Below are 22,733 nucleotides of genomic sequence, written 5' to 3' on the forward strand. Positions count from 1 at the left end.
AGAGTTATTTTCCCATACAACCAGATATGGATTAAGATGTATTGGGGCCCTAGACAAGGTAGTTGATTTGGTGCCCCTTTGTGGTCCTTTTGGTAATATGAAATAAAGAGAGGCCAGATAAGGTGGCAGGTGAGCCCCTTGACAGCCACTAGGCCCAGGCACCCACCTAGGTTGCATGGTCGATAATCCTGCTCTCCATCCAACCCATGGGATCCCTCATTGAAATCACTTACTACTGTAAAAAGCACTGCATTCATTAAAATGCACAAAAATGCACCAACAAGCTTGCGTAGAATAGTCTGTGATTCCCTGTCATATAGTGTTTTGCTGGGTATCCCTGACCTCTTTCTGAACTGTACCGAGGATTAACAGTAATAATTACAATTATAGTACCGTACAACATGTCAGGCAACAGCATGCTCTTTGGGGAGTGAGTGCAAATTAACTCATACCTGATATGTCAGGAGTGAGTGCACACTCCCTGTACAGAAACAATGCAGGGCACATTTATACCGGTACATTTTTCTTCTGTGGAGCCGCAGTAGTAGAGTATTGGCCCATAGTAGCTATCAGTTAAAGCAGAATGTTTGTATTATAGTATATTATTCTAGGAGTGACAAAATATAAGGCCTGATTTGTTACTGCCAATGCTGCCATGGTAAGCAGTGGTGACCCACAATCTGATAAAATCCTATTTGCAGCGTGTATTAAAAAGGCTGTGTGCGTGTTCAAACGCCCACAACTCACAATGTCATAATCCGGATTTATTAACCGTTTGTTGGTGATTGCTACAGGATTTTACTGGCCAGGCTAGAGTTATCACTAGCAAATAGCTGTAAGTGCTGTCAGTTTTTAGTCATGGACTATGTCAGGAGAAAATGTGTATGAAAGACACAAGCCAGCAAATGTATGGCCTCTCTCCAACATCCAAAGCAAACCCACATTGCTCTAAACACCTGGACACCTACTGAGAAGGAATTGAAACTATCCTTCTCCCCCCCAAGGGGTTCAAACAATTTCCCAGTGTTGAGTAACAGGTGATTTTTCCCCATCATATCCCCACACAAAAGAGGTGCGAGTACTCAACTTGATTGCCACTGTTGAAAGGGGTCAGCCAAAAAGCCACTCAGCCATGGCAAGAAAAGTTCCCGGGGTAGCACTAGCCAAAGACTAGAATCACAGAGAGACAAAGGATTGCTGAACACATCAGACAAAGACCCGAGATTGGCAAGCAGTCCACCATGTCTTCTCCTGCTAACCTTCTCTATCTGCTCTCATCAACAAATATTTGTATGCAACAATGTATGCAACAAGAGCAGGGCTGGCGCTACCATAGAGGAAAAGGGGACAATCGCTCCAGGGCCCCTGAACCTGTAGGGGAACCCAAGGTGTCTCCCCCCAATCATAACTGTTGCTCTCTGGGCCTCTGCAGAGTCTTTGACAGAGTAGTGTCTCACCTGTGCTGGTGGGCAGGTGAGAAACTAAACTGTCAAAAACTCTGCAAGGGCCCCGGGGAGCCCAGTTAAGTTTGGGAGGTGATTGGGAGGGTCAGAAGCCGGCTCAGAGGCCCAGGAGAGAAATTAGGCTGCAACAAAAAGCCCCTAATGCCGCTTTTTGGTTGGGGGTTTATGTTGGGGGACCCCTGGATTAATTTTGCCCTGGAGCCCCATTGTTACAAGACTGATAGCTACTTGATGTCCAGGAGTATCTGGGGACCCTGAGGGGATTCTTGACGGAAGGGGACCCCCAGATGCCCTCCCCCCAAGTAAAATGGGTATGGGTGTAGTAATGTACCCCTTATCCATTTCCACAAAGAGTTAAATATTAAATAAAAACACAATACATTTTAGGGAAGACATAATGTCTTAAGCCTTGTATACACACTTCATGAAACTTGGCCAAGTCTATCAAGAATCTAGCATGATTACAGTGACTCCCGGTCAGCCTGGCCGATCAACTTGGCTGAGCACTGGCTGTTCTTCTTACACACCTTACCTTGTGTGTGACACTTCTCATTTCTTTCACCGTCAGCCCTCTCCCCAACCCCCACCCCGCATGACATCAGAACACGCCCCCAGACTGTAAGCCAGCAATGCATCTGTACAGCATCGGCCCTGCACTTTCGCCTGAGGGATCGAGTTTGGCTCCCTGCCAGGTGACTTGCCTCGTACATGTGTACAAGGCTTTAGTCTGCAGCAGCAGTCAGATGTCACTCGGACTATCAGCTCTGTGGACAAAATAATTCATTTTCTAGTGTTTCAAGGTAGCCAGGAAGACTAGAACACCACACAAAAGAAAAATTCAACTATTTAGAACATGGCAAATATGCTCAGCTCATGTAGAGAGAGGTTAAACTCAAGCTTGCTTCAAGCATTCTTTTCCAATTACAGCTCAAAAACTGCTTAGACCAGTTTCATGCAAGCGCCCAATTTCTCGGTGTTAATGAAAGTCTTCATCTGGCTTTTTCTAGACACTGTCTACTGTCCTATTTCCACAGTTCAGCACACTTAGAATTTTATAGAGAATATCTCATTTCTAAGTTCAGAGTGAGGCCACACATGACAGATGGCCATGGTAAGCCTGAATCACTCTCGTGGTACCTTGTAATAAAAGCGTGTTGCCGCTCTGTATTTTGGAGTGAAGGAAAAATCACCAACGTCGTTGAATAACTGGACATGTTTGCTGCTAAACTGTCTTTTTCAACCCTGTCCCCCAAAGCAAGGATTTGAGAAAGCACGTCAAGATGATTTGACTCTGCACTACAAATAATATGTCAGTAGTTTGTATGTCATGCATTGTGAATGAAGACTGATTTGCTGCAGAGTAGAATTGTCCTCAGACAGAATTTAAATAATGCGAAGACAGTAAAATGGAAGTATTTGTAATGTCAAATCTAAAAACAATGGCATGTTGCATCATATGTTAATTTAGTTGTTCAGAGCATGCATTAGATATTGTAAACTTCTTATTTGGGGCTTATGAGATGCAGCTTAGTTAAAATCTAAGCATTAAAATGTAAAAACTTGAAAAAACGAACCAAGCTCTAAGGGCCCGTTCGTACTTGAGTGGGAATCGCGCATTTCCCGCTCAAGGCAAACCACTAGCGGTTTTGTAAAAACTGCTACAGCATGTAACACATGGCAGTGTTCTCACTGCCACGTTTGCGGTAAGCGTTAACCGCAAACATTTTACATGCATTGGTTTGCCGGGGATTTGCGATTAGCGATCGCGATTAGCATGCATAGCACGCGAATCGCGATCGCTCCAAAACTGCCGCAGTGTCCAGGGATTTTTCCACGTTAATCGCGGGAAAATCACTCCTGCAAAACGTTTTGCGATTTTAGATGTGAACGGACCCTAAGGGAGTTTTGTTTATGCTTTTCAGCAGCAAGCAAGCATTTATTTACCCATGGGCAACTCCGTATCCCCCCACCGAGATACGGAGGTCTCTATCTTCTCCAGCTTGGTGCCGCAGAAACGCAGGTTGAAAATGATATAGCGTGTACCTGGCGGCAGCTAATCATGTCGGGGATGCACAATGCATGCAGGGAGATGTAGTTCCTATTAATGTCATTACATCTCTTGGCTGGAAGATGTAATTACATCAATTGACTACATCTCCCAGTATGCATTGTACGTACTCGGCATGCATTGCGGCCACCCAGGCATGCGAATATCATTCCGGGAATTTCAACCTGTGGCTCTGAGCAGGAGAAGATAGGGGCTTTCATATAGACAGAGGGGCAATGGAGCAGCCCCACATATGTAAGTATAGGCTTGCTGCACCCCAACCCCCCCCCCCCTGCCCCCCTCCCTCCCACACACACACACACACACACACACACACAGTTTACGAACCTACACTGATTAGAAAAACAACAAACAAAACTGCAGCATGCCATCCAGATTGGCTCTGCATTGTGATCTGGTCGGCAAGCCATTAAATAGATAGGCAGCATTTCCCTGCCCCTCTCGCATGCAGCGGGGAAATGCTGCAGATTCGGTCCAGATTTGGGCGTTGTGGAAATAGGCCCTAAGGCCCCATTCACACTAGAGCATTTTGCCGGCGATTTTGTCAAAACGCTCAAACGCTGGCGCTTTTTAAAGCGCTAGTGTAGTAAAACATTATGGGGCTGTTCTCACTTGGGCGATTTGTGTTAATTGCCGGCGATTAATGCAAATCGCCAAATGCAAACACGTAGCCTGCACCAGTTTTCAGGCAATTTCCCGGCAATCGTGTTTCAGTGCTATAGAAGCGCTAAACGCGATCGCGGGAAAATCGCTGCAGTGTCCAGTGATATTTCCTTGTGAAATCGCGGAAAAATCACTCCCGCAAATTTTGCGCTTTCAAAAGTGAATGGTGCCTTACAGTGAGAAAAAGGAAATCCAGACCAGTTCCAAGTAGGACTGGGATTGTACATACTCCTATTTATCTCATCATGTTACATGTCCCTTCACGTACCCTCTAGAATCCTCCAGCATTTTCTGATTAACCCTGCTGAGGGGAAAATAAATATTATTTAGGATACATTACCCCAAAACATTTGACGCTGGTTTTATCACTTGTTCCTCCCATCCTCCCCATAGGTATGAACAAGTGCAACTGTCATTTATTGTGATGTTCTTTATCAAAGTGTGTTTTATTAAAAGTGTCTCTAATAGTGCACAGCAACCAATATACATTAAAACTTTGAAAAATCAATAGCCAGAAAATGGAAGTTTGGGTCTGAGAGTTTACTGTAGGCCCATACATATAATTTTAATATCATTGTAACTTGACAAATGGTGTTCCGCGTTCCTAATGGTGTAGTTATAACAGGGTGCCTGTCACCCCCAAAAACAGGTGTGTGTGATTAACTACTTCATGCAAATTGGGCATTTATAAACACCTTTTTTGTGCAAATAGGGCGTTTATATAAACATCCATTGTTCCAAAGTGCACATGCATGTACGCTGCAGGAGCACGCATGCATGTGTGCGTGCTCTTAACCCTTCAACCTATGGCATGAGGTGGTTAAAGGGAACCTGAGGTGAGAGGGATATGGAGGCTGCCATGTTTATTTCCTTTCAAACAATACTAATTAACGGTTCTGTCCGGCTGATCTCTTTGGCTGCAGCAGTCTCTGAATCACTCACCTGAAACAAGCAAGAGACTAATCCAGTCAGACTTCAGTCGGAGAACATAATCTTAATGCTGTTTCAGGGTCTATGGCTAAAAGTATTAGAGGCAAATGATCAGCAGGATAGCAAAGCAATTTGCATTGAGTAAAAGAAAATAAATATTCATGTTCAATTTCCCTTTAAGAGAGCTTGGGAAGAGTCAATCCTGGCTGGATCACCACGACAATTATAAGAAACACTTGCAGGAACTGGCCCATGTATAGCCATCTGGATTTACACTTAGATGCGTTGAGTTGTGTCGCATTGCAGCATGATTTTTTTTAATGGGATGCAACACACTGCAACACATCTAAGTGTAAATCCAGCCTAAGCTTAAAATATGAATCTTTGTCCTTATATTATCCTGCTGTTTGTAGGAAAAGGTTAGTAGTGATTGCTATTAAAGAAATTCTAAAGTAGTGTTCACCTTTCTGCATCTTCCTATATATTTATATGACCAGGAAAGTGCAGTCAAAAGTTGCACTGAAAGATGTCTGGGTTCACACTAAACATCCGTTGTCTCCATTGCAATAGCAGAACACAATGTCCTGCTCTGCACATCTTTTCTGGGCACCTCACATACTATGTATGCCAACAAAAACAATGGAAGCCTATGGGAATGGCCTTCATCTATTCTCACTACTAGTGCCTTGCGGCAGAAAAATGGACATGCATGGTAGGGGACGTAGTGCCAAAAAAGGGTGAGCAGAGAGAAATGTCTGCTCGGAGACCATTCTCCGTCTCTCACTTCCCACCTTTGCACATCATTGTGACACATTTTCACATCACTGTAATATGTATGGATGGTCAATGAGATGCAAATAATTTTGAGTTGATGCAGCATTACACTAATTTCGTTTGCAAATCAATGCAGCTTGGACATGAACCAATCAAATCCTGCTCAGGTAAAATTCAATTGGTCCATTTTCAAGCTGCATAAATTTGCATACACAATTTGCATAACCCTGCATCAACTCCAAATTATTTGCATCCCATTGACCATCCCTAGTAATATGTTAAAATAAAAGGAATTCTGTCCAATATACTTCTAAAATATCATATCACTTCAACAAAACCTAATGAAATGGTAGAAAGTATATTGGACAATCTGGCCAACACACTTTCCTTTGTTTCGTTTTGGTAAAATATCATATAATTTTAACATGAGCAGCAGAAGGGCTCTGGAGATTACAATGGACACCAATGGTAATGAGAACAGAAGAAGAATTGTACACATTACAGATTCACTATGACCATCCCTGTTGTGGGATCAGTGAATAATGGCACACAGCGCCTATGCATAAAAATGGCGCCGCATTAAAAAGATACGCTTATCGTTATTTATCGTTAGTACTGCATAATAATGGCGCACAGGGAAAAAAGAAGAAAAACGGCACACACTAACGTTATTTATCAATAGTGGCACACACTAACGTTATTTATCAATAGCGCCCTACATAAGCCAAACTGCAGATGTTATTTAACTGCAAAGCGGTGAATGGATTTAATGTAACACTGTCAAGGTTAGGGTTGGGCACCACCAGGGGGGTCTTAGGGTTAGGCACCACCAAGGAGGTGGTTAGGGTTAGGTACAGTGAGGGTTCTGTGTGAGAGTAGGGTTAGGTATAGTTACAGTACAATATACACCACCAGGGGGGGTGGTTAGGGTTAGGCACCACCAGGGGGGTGGTTAGGGTTAGGCACCACCAGGGGGGTGGTTAGGGTTAGGCACCACTAGGGGGGGTTTAGGGGTTAGGGATAGGTACAGAGAGGGTTCTGTGTGTTAACGCTAAATAACGATAAGGCTTTAACGCTAAATGACAATAAGGCTTTAACGTTAAATAGCGATAAGCGGCAAATGGATTAGCGGCAACACTGTGCGCCATTATTCACAGGCGCCATTTTCAGATGGATGCCCCTGTTGTGGCTGCAGTCTAATGTGAACGCACCCTAACAAGCAGGGCCAGTTCTAATAACAATGAGGCCCCCGGGCAAGATTAGCCCTGGGGCCCCCCAATAGACACCCCCCAATCAAAAATCGGCAGCAGGGACCCTTTTTTGCAGCCAAATTTCCACCCAAGGACCCTGAGGCAGGGGCTGACACCATCTGGCTGAGCTGAAGACTCTGCAGGGGCACCCGGGAACAACAGTTAAGTTGCGGAGAGACACCTTGGGGGCCCCTACAGGCTCTGGGGCCCTAGGGCAATTGCCCCCTTTCCCTCTATGGTAGCGCCGGCCCTGCTAACAAGAGCAATATTCAACAACCAAACAGCTTCCTCACCTGATTTTTCAAACTTGAAGCAAAGCCATCTACATACTTCAGAAAATTACACATTTCACGTTTTTACACCAAATGAAGTATACTCAGATATGTGAATTGAGAGGTCTTGTTTAGTCTTGCATTCCCCCCACAGTAAGTCATTCTGACATTTAATGATTTATGTGTGGATAATCTGAGATGGATATGATGGCCATAGAAAAATCTCTCCACAATTATTTTTAGCTTAAAGAGTAACTGTCAGGCTGCAGAAGCTAATTTAAACCTCTATTCTCCTGTGTTAAACAGTTTAGAAGGAAGCCATAAAGGCATTATTGAAGATAAAAATCTCTTTTACCTTTGATGTGTTCTTATCAGAAAAGCTGTTAGACCTAAGAGGACGCAAGCCGCATACTATACTGCAAAGCATTCTGGGGCCCTCCCCTCGGCTGCTAATGAGACGTTTCAGCAGCTTGTAACTCAGTCCAGAGCGTAGCACTGATAAATCTCCGGGGCAGAGTACACTGCAGGAGTCAGCTATTGTTCCTAGCCACATGGCTCATTAATATTCACTGCACACTGTGTTGTTCAAGTAGGAGCTTATCTGTGATCAGGAAGCAGGCAGGACATGACGACACATTTGACAGAAAAACATGGAGCCTGCCATGAGCTGTCAGGAGCATCTATCTCTGCATATACTATATACAAATTCTGTGAAGTACAAACGTGGACAGTGAAATGCATATGTAATGTAAGTACAGCCAATCTTTAGCTACTGATATATGTGTTTATTTTCTCTGAGACCTTATACCTAACAGCTCCTCTTTAAAGAGGAACTCCAGTGAAAATAATGTAGTAAAAAAAAGTGCTTCATTTTTACCATAATTATGTATAAATGATTTAGTCAGTGTTTGCTCATTGTAAAATCTTTCCTCTCCCCGATTTACATTCTGACATTTATTACATAGTGACATTTTTACTGTGGGCAGGTTATGTAGCTGCTCCTAGCTGTTTTGGCTGTTAGAGACAGCTGTAAACAGCTAATTCCTGTCTGTGAGCATTGTTACATTGTGGCAGTTTGCCCAGAGTACCGCGGTACTCAGAGCTTCTTGTGTGAGGGGTTTCAGCACAAAATAAGTCATACAGCGCCCCCTGATGGTCTGTTTGAGAAAAGCATTATATTTCTCATGTAAAAGGGGGTATCAGCTACTGATTGGGATAAAGTTCAATTCTAGGTTGGAGTTTGTCTTTAAATACGTTTCCTTGTCTCAGTTCATCAGAACTAATACAATTCATATAAAATATTTGGCTATTGTAGCTGTAAAAGGCTACTTATCCAGGCAAGGGCAGAATGCTGTTACATAGGAAGAGCAACCAAGCTGAACCAAAATCTCAAATTTCACAGGTCTGGGGTTTTTTTAATGTTGTGTGAGACAGTAAGAGGTTTAATATCAGCAAAGGCTATCATGAAACAGACATACAAGAGATTTTAGTATGTTACATTTTATCCAAACTTACCCAGCATTCCTTTATTTGAGCGTGATAAACACATGTCCTTCTCAGCACTGGGGAGCACAAACCCTACTACAAAGACTTCCACCCCATCAGCCATCAAGGCAAGCCCTAAAACAAAGAAGAGGGTCCATTGGAAACGCCCATGGCCACATTCCTGAATGATGTTTTCATACTGGAAGGCCAGCTGCTCTTCATCCTCCATCCGCTCTTGCATAAGATCAGCATGGTCTTTAAATTCATCTCTTATGGCTGTGTCCTTATGCTGAGGTCTCACATCATCAGGGTGTGGTATACCCTGATATTCTCCTTCATAAATCTCGTCATCTTCATCATGACCCTCTGTGGCATCACTCTGAGCATCTTCATCTTGATTGACATGATCTCCGCTGTGATAATAGCCGTCACTAGATGAATAACCTCCGTATGTATTGTCCTGATAGCGTGAGTAATCATCCATTGCTTGGTTGCTGGTCTGTCTTTTTACTTCTCTGGCTATATCCCGTGCTCCTTGGTAAAAGTTTGAATTGTTTCTGTAGCCATCATCCATTTTGTGTTTGATGTTTTCCTAGATATAACTGTTTTGTTTTATTTGTAATATCCTTCCAGATCTTTTACACACTGGTCAATAATATCCAACGGTCAACAGCAACAATGCGCCATGCTCTTCTGAAGCATTTTATTTAGAGAGATCCCATTCTGATAACATAAAAAAAACATGTTTATGTTAGATGAACCTAATACAGCAAAATACATATGATCACTAAACAGCTTTTTAAAAATGCACATTTTTTGTAATTTTAACAACAGATTTAAAAATTGTTTTTAGGCATGATGAAGCATACTATCTAAAATACTTCAAACTGTGACACAAGGGTGCTACATTTGTAGAACATTTAGGCTATATTCACAGAGGGGCATTGCGTTTCAATGCGATGTTAAAGTCGCAACGTGTCTGCTTTAAGAGGTAATGCACTGCAAGCAGTGAGCTACCACAACGCAACATTTTTTAACACGACTTTAATGTTGCACTGTGAACGGGCCATAGGATTAGCATTGCAGTGTGGTAAGCTGCGTTATAAGACTATAACGTGCAACCATAATGTCCCATTGTGAATGCGACCTGAAACATGCCATGGAAATGATAACTTTTAGAAAAGAAAGTTTATTCTAGCACACAAGCCCAGTTAAAGGGGACCCGAACTCTTGCACAGCATACACTGATAAGTCTTTATACCCCATATAGTTGCTGAATAATTCACTTCTCTGTGTTCTGTGTTTCAAATACTAGGTCAAAGTGACTAATTAGCTCTTATCAGCATCTATAAATAGACTACAGGAGAGTTCTGAGTAGACAGCTCTGGCATGCTGTGTACACTGACGCTTAACCTTTTCAGTGCTCCTTTTAAAAGTGAAAGAAAGACATGTTTCAGTTCTTTAGGATTTCCATAAATTGTAGGTTTTTGTTTTTTTTATCATAAAGGTTATGCTAAGGCTAATCTTTTGAAACAGAGAGGAAGTTCTGAGTTTAGTTCCGTTTTAAAGGGAATTTACTTTTTAATACAGTTATTTAGTGCACCAGTTTGTTGTGAATCTCTGTACCGTACCAGATCGCTAAACTTTTAAGAAAATACTTTATATACAGTATCTCCCAACATTCTCCTATCCTCAATGCACCCATCTGACCTGAGCAATTTTAAAGTTCTTGTGGTTCATCCAAAATGGCAAATCTGGTGCATAAGTGTTTTTTTTCCAGATTACACTATCCAGTTCCTTATCAGTTAAACACAAATGACAGGTTTCAAATTTAGCTTAACTCCCCACAAACCACATATTTTTAAAGCAAAAAAATGTGCAGTAGTTGAAGAATGCCATCCTTAAACTTTTTAATTGTTGTCAAAATAGCTTTTACTCTAAGTACACTAAAACCATTACTTTATTTTTTGGACTACAAGACTCACTTTTTCTCCCCCAAAAGTGGAGGAAAATGTCACGGCGTCTTATAGTCCAAATGCAGGGAGTTCCTGACTTGTGAACGCCTGCCAATATGAACCTCCAACCTGCCGCAATTTCGGGGACTCCCTGTACTGTGTCCATGCAGAGGAGGACACAGGGGGACACATGGAGGACACAGGGGGACACAAAGGGGCATAGAGGAGGACACAAAGGGGTATAGAGGAGGACACAAGGGGGACACGAAGGAGCATAGAGAAGGAAACAAGGAGGACACAGGTTGACACATGGGGGACACAGGAGGGCACAAGGGGGACAGAGGAGGACACAGGGAGACACAAGAGGTACAAGGGGGCATGAGGTACAAAGGGGACATAATCCACAGGATGCCCCTTCACCATGGATGCACCAGGTTTAGTATATATATTTTCCCCCTGGTTTTTGTCCTCTTAACCTAGGTGTGTCTTATAGTCAGAAAAATATGGTACTAGTGTGCACATTCAGGATCTAATGAGACTATCATGAACTACATATATATGGTGGGAGAGTGGATAACACTCTTGCCTTGGAATTTCAGATCTAGGCAAGTCCAATATGCAGTTTGGCCACGAAGACAGGGGCCATCGTGTTCCCTGTAAAGCACCATGGATGTATATAAATTCAAAATATGTTTATAAAAAAGATGGCATTAAAATAATTCTTATTCTTTGAATGTGTCTGTGGTGGTACCATATATATGTAAAGTAATGGCTTTTTTTAGGAACAGCCTAAGTTAGTGTCTGTATGAGTCAGTGCGAGATGTCATGGGCAGTTCTAGATTTTTGTTAATACTGTCACTAGGGGCAGACATTTCCCTATATGATGGTATATGTGACAGATGTTCTTTATGGAGACATCTAAGGTCAATTTACATGATCCATTTGGTGTATGAAACAAAGGCATAGGCATGGAATTATGCCCAGCTTCTGCTCCCTAGAAACATATGATTGCACTACTACCTCTAAACTAGAAGTGATTACAAGTTATTATTATTAATATTTAGTACGTATATAGTGCTGACATATTCCATAGCGCTGTACAGAGTATATTGTCTTCTCATTTAATTGTCCCTCAGAGGGGCTCAAATCTTATCCCTACCATAGTCATACAGTATGTCTGAATTGTGTAGTGTATGTATGGGCCAATTTAGGGGAAAGCCAATTAGCTTATCTGTATGTTTTGGGGATGTAGGAGGAAACCAGACAGAGGGAGAAAATACAAACTCCATGCAGATAGTGCCCTGGCTAGGATTCAAACTGAGGGCCCAGTGCTGCAAGGTGAGAACACCAATCACTACACCACCGTGCTGCCCTTAAAAAAGGTTATCACTACCTATGAATATTTCCTGTTTTCAATTTACACCTGGAAAGTGGATTTCCACAAAATGTTGAAATTTTAAAAACAACCAGCACTGTAAAGCTTGCTTTACTGAAATCAGATGACAAACTACAGATGACATAAACTACAGATGACCTAAAAAGATGCACTCCTCCTCCTAACCAATTAATTTATATGTACTCCTTTTTCTGACTAACTTCACTGTTAGGGCCGGTTCAGACGGACGTTTGAAAGCAGCTTGTTTCCTTTCATTCAAACAACTTCAAACGCCTTTCTGCTACTGCCACAGGACACATCCAGAGTAATAGGCGGCAACGCTAGACATTTTGTTTGGAAGCTCCGACGCGCTTTGCAAACTCATTAGTAGCATGGCTGCAGACTAAATGATAATATTTAATCATCATTTTGACAAAATATCAGTACTATTTCTTTTATTTTCAGAACTGTTTACAATATGCAAATGTATCCACTGAAGAAAAAAATTCTATATATTGAAGCTAAATGCTTTTTTAGATCTCACACTCTTCACAAGAGCAATGATGGTTTTGTTCTTGAAATCTAAGATGCTGAAGTGAAGAGAGCTGCTGATGGCAAGGATACCTATGTAGTCAGTATTGGCATTCTGTTTTGTCACAAGAATTTCCTGCAATGATTTTGCTTATCAGACCCTATAGTTCCTATGGCCAAGCAAACATGGGAGTCATACTGAAAGGAAAGCCAATGCCACTAAAGGAAAATATATTAGATATCATGTGCCTGGTTTCTCTCAGTGGCATTACTCAGGGCTGTTTATAACCAAAACGCATTCCAGGCCATTTCCTGGAGTGCCATTAGTCCTGGGGGCGCCGGGCCCCTAGGTTAAGTCTCCCCCCGATGAAGCCCACCCCCAAATAAAGCTCTGCCTCCTTCAGGTGTTGGATCACCTGCTTCTGCTGTGTGTGAGCAGCAGCAGGAAGTTTGGTGTCCTTAACAGAAGCATCATCGCCGGTGCAAGGAAAGCAGACATTACAAGCTTTGAACAGTGTAAGTTGCAGGCAGCCTCCACTGTGTCCCTCTGTGCCATCTCTCCATTCCCTGTGCCTCCTTCTGTCTTCTGTGCCTCCTTCTGTTCCCCCTTGTGCCTCCTTCTGCCCCCTTTATGCCTCCTTCTATCCCTTTGTGCCTCCTTCAGTCCCACTGTGCCACCTCTGCCCCCATGTGTCCCTCTGTCCCCCTGAGCCTCCTTCTGTCTACGTGTGCCTCTGTCTCCTTGTGCCTCCTTTTGTACTCTTTGTGCTTCCTTCTACCCCCTTTGTGTTTTCTTCCGCCCCCCTTCAGTGTCTCTCCTGAGTTTTCACACAGGTGATATTTTCACACAGGTGATATTTTCACATCTTATTAATAAACAGCCACCAGCAAGCAAGAAAATACTCAGAATAATTTTGACAGCACTTTTTCACCTACTTTTCACATACACTTTCAATTTCAATATTCAAAGTTATTTTATATTTTAAGCAGAAAATGAAAAATCTGAATAAGGGCCCCATCTCTACCTAGATAATAAGTTTATTAGCCTTTTACTGATGTACATAAATATAATCTCTGTAGTGCCGTTATTCACAACTGACATCTCTGGACAAGTATAGTTTACGTTTTTTTTTTTTTTTTTCACAGTTTGTTCCAATGGAGGACTGACTTTCCAGCTAGCAATCTGATTTAAATACTTTAATTCCATTTGAAAACATTTTGCATCATGCTTAAAAATAAAGATCCCAGTGTCTAAATAATCCTCTAAAAGTACTGTGTGTATTCTGGGAACAGGGGACGTTTTCAGACTCGCATGCATGAATTATATTGAAGCCCAATTGACATTTAAATATTTAAATAGAAGCCTTAAAATGGAAACCATTTATTGTGAAAACAGATCAGCAATTGTATTACAAAAGCAATCATCTTCCATTCATGTTTATGTAATCATTGGAAAGAATTCCTAAAAGAAACAGGACATAAAGACGGCTGATGATTGGATACAAACACTTCGGTAGACACGCAGATTATTCAGAAGGGTTCAAGCTTTGGTTTCTGATTTTCTTCATTTCTGATCTCAGATCTGTGACCATGGCTGGATATCATGCAAGGCCACAAAGGCCATGGCCTAGGGCACCAGGAAAGCAAGGGGCGGGCTGTGGGCAGCAGGAGCAGTTAGCCTGCCAAACATTCCTCCTGCTACACAGAGTTTTCACATAGTAGTTGGTGGCTACCAACAGCCGGATCTGGCACTCGGGGGATGAAGCGGCCGTGAACAGGCACCGACAGTGATCTCGGAGCTGTCTGTCACTCACTGAATGTGCCGCTCGCAAAGGAGCTTACAATCTAACCCCTGCCATCATGTCACTAACTGTCCTCAGAGGAGCTTACAATCTAATCCTTGTAGTGTTGGGGGGGAGTTTAGGATGCTGTCAGTCCGGGGGCAGCTGGCGATAGTGGGCCTTGGGCGGTAAGAAGTACAAATTCGGCCCTGTCTGGGACAGAGTTGTAATGCTAATGGCACTGGCAGACATAGGCCCATGCAGGATGTGCAGCCACACAACTGCCCCATGTGCTTTGGGGCCAATGCAGCTCCATCACCACAGGCCCAGATTATCCTCAAGGTTTTTGAGCTCCTCTTAGGACAGTTAGTAACATGACTATGTAATCTGTAAAGTACTGCTGAAAACGTATGTGCTATATACCGTTTTTTGCGGAATATAATACGCACTTTTTCTCCCCCAAATATGAACTGCCAAGCCCTGCAATGTCGGGAATTCCTGCCTTGTCCCCCTGTGTCCTTCTCTGCCTCCCCCCTTGTCCCCCTCCACTTTGCAAGTACAGTAAAGTGCAGTGGCAGCTTGTCTCACCTCATCCATCAGTTCCAGCAGTGATCGCAGACCTCTCTTCTCCTGCACGGCTCACCCTAGTGACAGCTTCTGCTGATGACGCTATCAGCAGAGGTCATCACTAGCAGAGCCATGCGGGAGGAGAGAGGTCTGCAATCACCCCTGGAACTCATGGATGAGGTGAGACAAGCTGCCACTGAAAAAAAAAAGTGAGGGTTTGAGGGCGTAGTATTGACAATCAGTTATAACACATAGCTTTTAATTACAATATTTATAAAATGGTCAAATGTGATGCAGCACAGTCAGAGGGGAACTGCACAGGCCCAGAATGCTCCTGGCCATGGTAGTGCGACGAGGGAGCGTGTGCAGCTGGACTGCGCCGACTGCACCTGACTGGTGGATTTACTGAGCCATCTAGCGGAGTATCCAGGCAGCCCTGGAGGACAGCAAATAACCGTTCAGCCTGAAGGGGGCTAGAGGAGGCCCCAGGTATGTATATATTTTTTTTTTTATCATCTTAGGTACACTTTAAAGAGACACTGAAGCAAAAAAAATATATATATGATATAATGAATTGGTTGTGTACTATGAATAATTACTAGACGATTAGCAGCAAAGAAAATATTCTCATATTTTTATTTTCAGGTATACAGTGTTTTTTCCAACATTGCATCATTCTATAATATGTGCAGATTACACAACATTCAGCATTCAAAGTGATTCTTTCAGAGCAGTCTGTGAACTAATGACCTCTCTCTGGCAGAGAAAAAGAAATTTGTTCACTAACAGTTGAGATAATAAAAGTCAGAAGACAGCCCTCTCCACAGCGTTTAAAGTCGTAGAGCTTAATGGATTTTTTGCATAGAGATAACAACTGGAGTTTCTTAACTCTTCCTGTACTGGAAACAATTAGACTGATGTATCTGATCTTAATGTTTTATTTCTTATCTGAACTACACATACAAATCATAATATCATCATTTTTTTTTTAGCTTCAGTGTCTCTTTAACGGGACCCTGAGCAGTGCAATAAAAAAGAAAATTGGACTTACCTGGGGCTTCCTCCAGCCTTCTGTAGCCTGCGAGTTCCCCCAGCATCCTTCTGGTCCCTTCTATGGTCCCACTTGTGGCTCCAATAATACGGCGACTTCTGCTGAAGTTACGTGTACTCCCCCAGCGCGTCATCCTGCCGGTCGTGGAAAGCGCCCTGCGCATGCGCTGTTCTCTAAGTACTGAACTGCGCATGCACAAGATGCTTACGCAGACTGGCATGCACGCATGGCCTCAGACAAAATCGCCGGAGCTGCCAGCTAGACCACGGAAGGGACCAGGAGGGTGCCGGTGGACTACGGGGGACTGGAGGAAGCCCCAGGTAAGACCAGATTTCTTTCTCTTTTTTCAATTATCTTTTTATTTTCAAGAAAAAAAGGAGAAAATTGAACATAAAACAACATCAGATGTACAACAACAGCAGTCATGCTTGAGAGACATTGACCAGAGAGTAACAACAACAGCATTGGAGCAAAATGCAGTATACATATCATTACCTAAATGCAAACAGGTAAAGTAGGGAGTAAGCATTATTAAGAGATATTTGAGGCTGCCTATGTGGACCAAGGACCCCAGATCGTATCAAACTGGGAAGTAGTCTCCCGAATTGTTGACCAGATTTCTTTTTTATCCCACTGCTAAGAATCCCTTTAAGTCTGGATCTTTCAGCTAGTATTTTGGTCTTCCAGTTGGTTCCTTACTATCCAGTAGTTTAATCATGCAGCCTGCCTCAAATATAGTATGTAGTACACTTAACTGCAATCCCATCAATGAAACAAACACATATTGTGCTTCCTTTCCTGGTTGACTCATGAGACTGGTCATTCAATTTACTTTTTTTAGTGATTAAATAAATGAATCCTAATACTGGTTATTTTAACAGAAATATGTTCTTTTCTCTAAATTGTGAATTGCTGTATATTGGAGCTATCCGATTCTGTTTCAGGCATCTTTGTCTACTAATTTCTTATCTTAAGTTACAGGTTTATTTTCCTTACAGGTACAATCTAGCAATAGGCTGACAAGCAGTAAAGTAAGTACAAAAGTATATAGCAGCCAGGGGGTGTAACAGAGAACTCGTTACCCTGATCTATGCTCGCACTGCTTCATGGATTTCTCAGGCAGAAAGAAAATTGGAAGGAAACATAAATAAAAACAAGTCCTTTTGGAGGTAATGATGAAAACAAATGGAAGACTGACTTTATGCCTAGGAATGTACCATCACCTGGGAATTCTCTGAGCAAATCAGAGCTCTTACGCCATTTCTAAGTACGTGAATGGAATAGATCAGGCTAGTTTGCTTGATATTCAGCTCCCGAGACAGCCGTAGATGTCTGCAGTACATTGCTGCACAGCATTAAAGTATACTAATTATCAGATTATTTATCCACCCACCACCACATTCCTGGAATAAAAAGTAAAAATACACCCTAATTATAATTCACCTATCCTACTAGATTGATTCTACAGGGAGCTATTAGGCTAAATTTGTACATTTTGGAAGCACACTGTATTCATCATGTTTACTGACTTGCAAATCACCCTTAGACTTCTTTATTTACAAAAGCGATGGTGAGCACCAATTTACTGCAATGCGAGAAAAAAAACAGTTTGAAATATTCAGGCATAAAGACCTAGGCATGTGCGCAGATGTAACTGATCAACTTAAAGGGCCACTCCAGGGGGAAAAAAAGTAATCAGTTAAAAAATGACAGAACCAACAGGTTTTAGACTAGTCCATCTTGTCATGGGGGATTCTCTTGGTTTTCTTTTGTTTTCAAAAGCATTTCCTGAAAGTAGTAAGATATTAGCCAGCCTCCCTGAGCCTCCCTACTCACTTGCACATTATTTTGTCAGCTAGACTTAGCAACTGCCATACAGGAAACGCTTTTGAAAACAAAGAAAATCCTGAGAACCTCTCATGAGAAGATGGACTAGTCCAAAACCTGTCGGTTCTATCTAATTTTAGCTGCTTTCTTTTTTCCCTGGGGTGGTCCTTTAAGATCCCATTGTTACAATTCTAAGAACACCACTGGCCCAGATTGTAGTGTGGGTGTTATGCAACACACAAAGGGCTTGATTTAGTAAGACAAATAGCATGCCTTATCAAAGTTAGCACGCCTTATCAAAGTTAACTCGCCTTATCAGAGTAGCATAGCGAGCGCTACGAACCCGCAGGGGCTCAGGGCAGGACGAGTGGAATTCTCGTCATTGCCAATTAGCAGGCATAAGTTTGCTATGCTACTCTGATAAGGCATGCTAACTTTGATAAGGCATGCTATTTGTCTGAGTGAATCAAGCCCAAAGTGTGGATTTACTTAAAATGATTCAGGAGATGACTGCAGAAACCACTAATGAGCAAAGTATATATATACAGCAGGGCTGCCCAATAGGTCGACCGCCTTCTAGGTAGATCGCGGCCGCGTCTCGTTAAATGATGCGGCCGGCAGCTCATCATGTTTAGCTGCCGGCCGCTGGCCAATAAGGATGCAGGGGAGGAGAGGCGGTGAGGAAAGAGGGAGGAGAGAGGCGGCGCGGCCGCTATGTCATGGCTGGGGGCGGTGGCCGCCCCCAGCCATGATGTAGCGGCTACGCCGCCTCTCTCCTCCCTCTCTCCTTGCCGCCTCTCCTCCCCTGCATCCTTATTGGCCATCGGCCTGCCTGCCAGAGCGTTCCAGGAGTCCCGGACCCTCAGCCGCCGGATTGAGGTAGACACATACCTGGCTAACCTACACTGCAAGCACATATACCTGGCTAACCTATACTGACACATTCCTGGCTAACCTACGCTGCAGGCACATATACCTGGCTAACCTATACTGACACATTCCTGGCTAACTTACGCTGCAGGCACATATACCTGGCTAACCTATACTGACACATTCCTGGCTAACCTACGCTGCAGGCACATATACCTGGCTAACCTACGCTGCAGGCACATATACCTGGCTAACCTACACTGACACATTTCTGGCTAACCTACACTGCAAGCACATATACCTGGCTAACCTATACTGACACATTCCTGGCTAACCTACGCTGCAAGCACATATACCTGGCTAACCTATACTGACACATTCCTGGCTAACTTACGCTGCAGGCACATATACCTGGCTAACCTATACTGACACATTCCTGGCTAACCTACGCTGCAGGCACATATACCTGGCTAACCTACGCTGCAGGCACATATACCTGGCTAACCTACACTGACACATTTCTGGCTAGCCTACGCTGCAGGCACATATACCTGGCTAACCTACGCTGCAGGCACATATACCTGGCTAACCTATACTGACACATTCCTGGCTAACCTACGCTGCAGGCACATTTACCTGGCTAACCTACACTGCAGGCACATATACCTGGCTAACCTATACTGACACATTCCTGGCTAACCTACGCTGCAGGCACATATACCTGGCTAACCTATGCTGCAGGCACATATACCTGGCTAACCTATACTGACACATTCCTGGCTAACCTACGCTGCAGGCACATATACCTGGCTAACCTACGCTGCAGGCACATATACCTGGCTAACCTACACTGACACATTCCTGGCTAACCTACGCTGCAGGCACATATACCTGGCTAACCTACGCTGCAGGCACATATACCTGGCTGACCTATACTGACACATTCCTGGCTAACCTACGCTGCAGGCACATATACCTGGCTAACCTACGCTGCAGGCACATATACCTGGCTAACCTATACTGACACATTACTGGCTAACCTACGCTGCAGGCACATATACCTGGCTAACCTACGCTGCAGACACATATACCTGGCTAACCTACGCTGCAGACACATATACCTGGCTAACCTACGCTGCAGGCACATATACCTGGCTAACCTATACTGACACATTCCTGGCTAACCTACGCTGCAGGCACATATACCTGGCTAACCTACTGTGATGAAACGCGGAAAAGCCGCTGTCTCTCAAGGCGAAGCGGCTGTTTCCGCATCCAGCATGGCGTCACAACGCGGAAAAAACGCCGCATGCCGCTTAGGCAGAGCGGCGGAATCCGCATCGGAGGCGGCTCCCGCACTCAGTTCACTGGATACATTGCAAGACAGTACTGGTGTGGCTGGGACTGATAGTCCACCAAGATTCAGACTTACACGCGCGCGAGCACAGAGGCAAAGTTGAAATAGCAGTTAGAAGGGTGTCGGCTGACCAGCTGGGTCAGCTGACAAATTCCACTGCTCTCATTGGACCAGCAATTAGGGAGGTCCTGGAAAGGTCCTAGAGTATATATACTGCTGGTTGTTCACTTGCTCTTTGTCTGGCGTGCGATCACATATGTGGAAGCACCCAGATCCGTAGTCAGATCCGCAAGTGTGCCGGGACCAGCTGGAGCTGTAATCCTACACTTAGCTAGATTTTGTTGATAGCTCAAAGTACTAGTTTGATTGTGATTATTTGTTATGACTTTTGCCTGCCTTGACTACCCTTCTGAACTCTGATCTTGTACCTCGATATTTCTGATACCCCGTTACTGAACCCTGCCTGTACTTAGACTCCGCCTTTGCCTCCTGATCTTGTACTTTATCTGACCGTGTGTGTACGACCTGGCTTGTTCGACCTCGAGAACCGACCTTACCGTTAGAGGCGGTTCCTCGCTCTGTTAGCGACCTTTCCTCCTGAGGGTCACTTCCAGACATCCTTCCTACTGTCAGTCTGACTCCTCCCGTCTTGGAGAGCTCAGGTCTGCAGAAGGAATCTGTGCAGTACTCCTTGCTGCACTGAGGCCTAGTCCTCAAAGTGTTACTGTTACACCAAACACTACACTCTACTCAGGTGAACAGAGGTTAGCTAGTATATCGGATTATCGGTGAGACTGCAGATCACTTATAATCTGGTATATATCTGTATTCCCAGTGATACTGCAGATCACCGGTAATCAGATCCTCTCTGTGCTTCACCGATCGTTACAGAACGCCAGACCAAATACAAAATGGACGCAAACACTGATTGTCTGGGTGTACTTGCCACTTCGGTGGACAACATCAATCAAGTACTGGGCGCCCACATAACTCTTATTGATGCCCTATCAGGGTCTGTACAAACCCTCCAGACATCAGTGGATCATGTGCGATCCTCTCCTAGCTCTGACATACGTATGCCTGTACCTGAAAGCTTTTCCGGCCACAGATCTGACTTCCGGAATTTTAGGAGTAGAGTATTGTCCTATTTTGAGTTGAGACCCCAATCTTCGGGTACTGAGACCCAGAGGGTCACGTTTATAAAGACTTTGTTGTCTGGCGACTCCCAGTCTTGGGCATATAGCCTGCCCGCCGGAGACAAAGCTCTTACCTCTGTAGAGGAATTCTTTAAAGCTATGGCAGTAATTTACGACGATTCGGACCTTGCTTCGACTTCTGAGCGGAAGCTCAAGCTTTTGCGTCAAGGCGAAGGTCCGGTCGAAGATTACGCGGCCGAGTTTAGGAGGTGGTCAGTTACGGCCAGGTGGGACACTTATGCCCTATTAGATCGTTTCTTGTCAGGGCTGTCCGATGAGGTCTCTGATTTGATGTTAAGCCAGCCCGAGCCCAGAACAGTCGATGAGGCCATCTCAGCGGCCATCCGAATCGACCGCAGGCTGCGCTACCAAAAACAGACCAGGGGTAGTTCCCGTGTCAGAGGGGTATCTTACACTACGGTCCCAGTGACTCCACCTCCTACTATTTCACCTTCTCCCGTCTTGCCTCCATCCGAGCCAATACAGATTGCTCAGTCAAAATTGACCCAGGTAGAGCGAAGACGGAGAATGACCGAACAGCTGTGTCTGTACTGTGCTGAAGGGGGGCATATAGTACAGAACTGTCCTAACAAGACGGGAAGATGCTACCGTTTAGGAGTGGTAGGGGGTAGCACCCTAGGTGCCCGGCTCATACCCTTAAACGAAAAACGTTTGCTCCTTCCATGTATGATTACATGGGGGGACAAATCTGAAGCCACAGAAGCCTTTGTTGATTCTGGCTCCGCGGCTAACTTTATGAGTTCAGAGTTTGCAGAAAAGTTGGGCATTCCGCTCACCCCAGTAAAACCACCTATCCAGGTTACTGCTGTGGACGACTCCCCACTGCAAAGGGACCGTCCGCTGTCTCAGACACCAGAGGTGGAAGTCACTATTGGGGTTCTGCATAACGAAAGTCTAAGTTTCTTTGTATTACACATGACCACCTCCACAATTGTTTTAGGAATGCCCTGGCTGCAGCTCCATTCGCCACAGATTAATTGGGCTACAGGACAATTAACTAGTTGGTCAGACTTCTGTTCCCAACAGTGTCTAGGGAAGGTGACTTTAGGTCAGACCAAGTTGCATGTGGAGGGGGTTCCCGAGCAATACTCCGAGTTCTCGGATGTATTCTGTCCCAAGGCTGCTGACAAGTTACCTCCTCATCGCCCTTTCGATTGCCCCATCGATCTCCGTGCCGGTTGTATGCCCCCTAGGGGCCACCTGTATAATTTGTCTGGACCAGAGAAAATAGCGATGCAGGAGTACATTCGTGACAATCTAGCCAAAGGGTTCATTCGCCCCTCCCGGTCGCCTGCAG

At 44.1% G+C, this 22,733-nt stretch overlaps 1 protein-coding gene across 2 annotated transcripts in view; it reads right to left on the reverse strand.

The window, feature by feature from the left end:
- SV2B (synaptic vesicle glycoprotein 2B) overlaps positions 1-22,733 on the reverse strand; it is a 171,158-nt gene that overhangs the window by 43,728 nt on the left and 104,697 nt on the right. For both annotated transcript variants that reach the window (XM_068275157.1, XM_068275156.1), the window contains exon 2: positions 8,936-9,628. In XM_068275157.1, coding sequence (XP_068131258.1) covers positions 8,936-9,479 — 544 coding nt within the window. In that variant the 5' untranslated portion in view covers positions 9,480-9,628. The remainder of the gene's footprint in view (positions 1-8,935; positions 9,629-22,733) is intronic.

The sequence above is a fragment of the Hyperolius riggenbachi genome, chromosome 3 (genome assembly GCF_040937935.1).
Source record: "Hyperolius riggenbachi isolate aHypRig1 chromosome 3, aHypRig1.pri, whole genome shotgun sequence".
Taxonomy (NCBI): Eukaryota; Metazoa; Chordata; class Amphibia; order Anura; family Hyperoliidae; genus Hyperolius; species Hyperolius riggenbachi.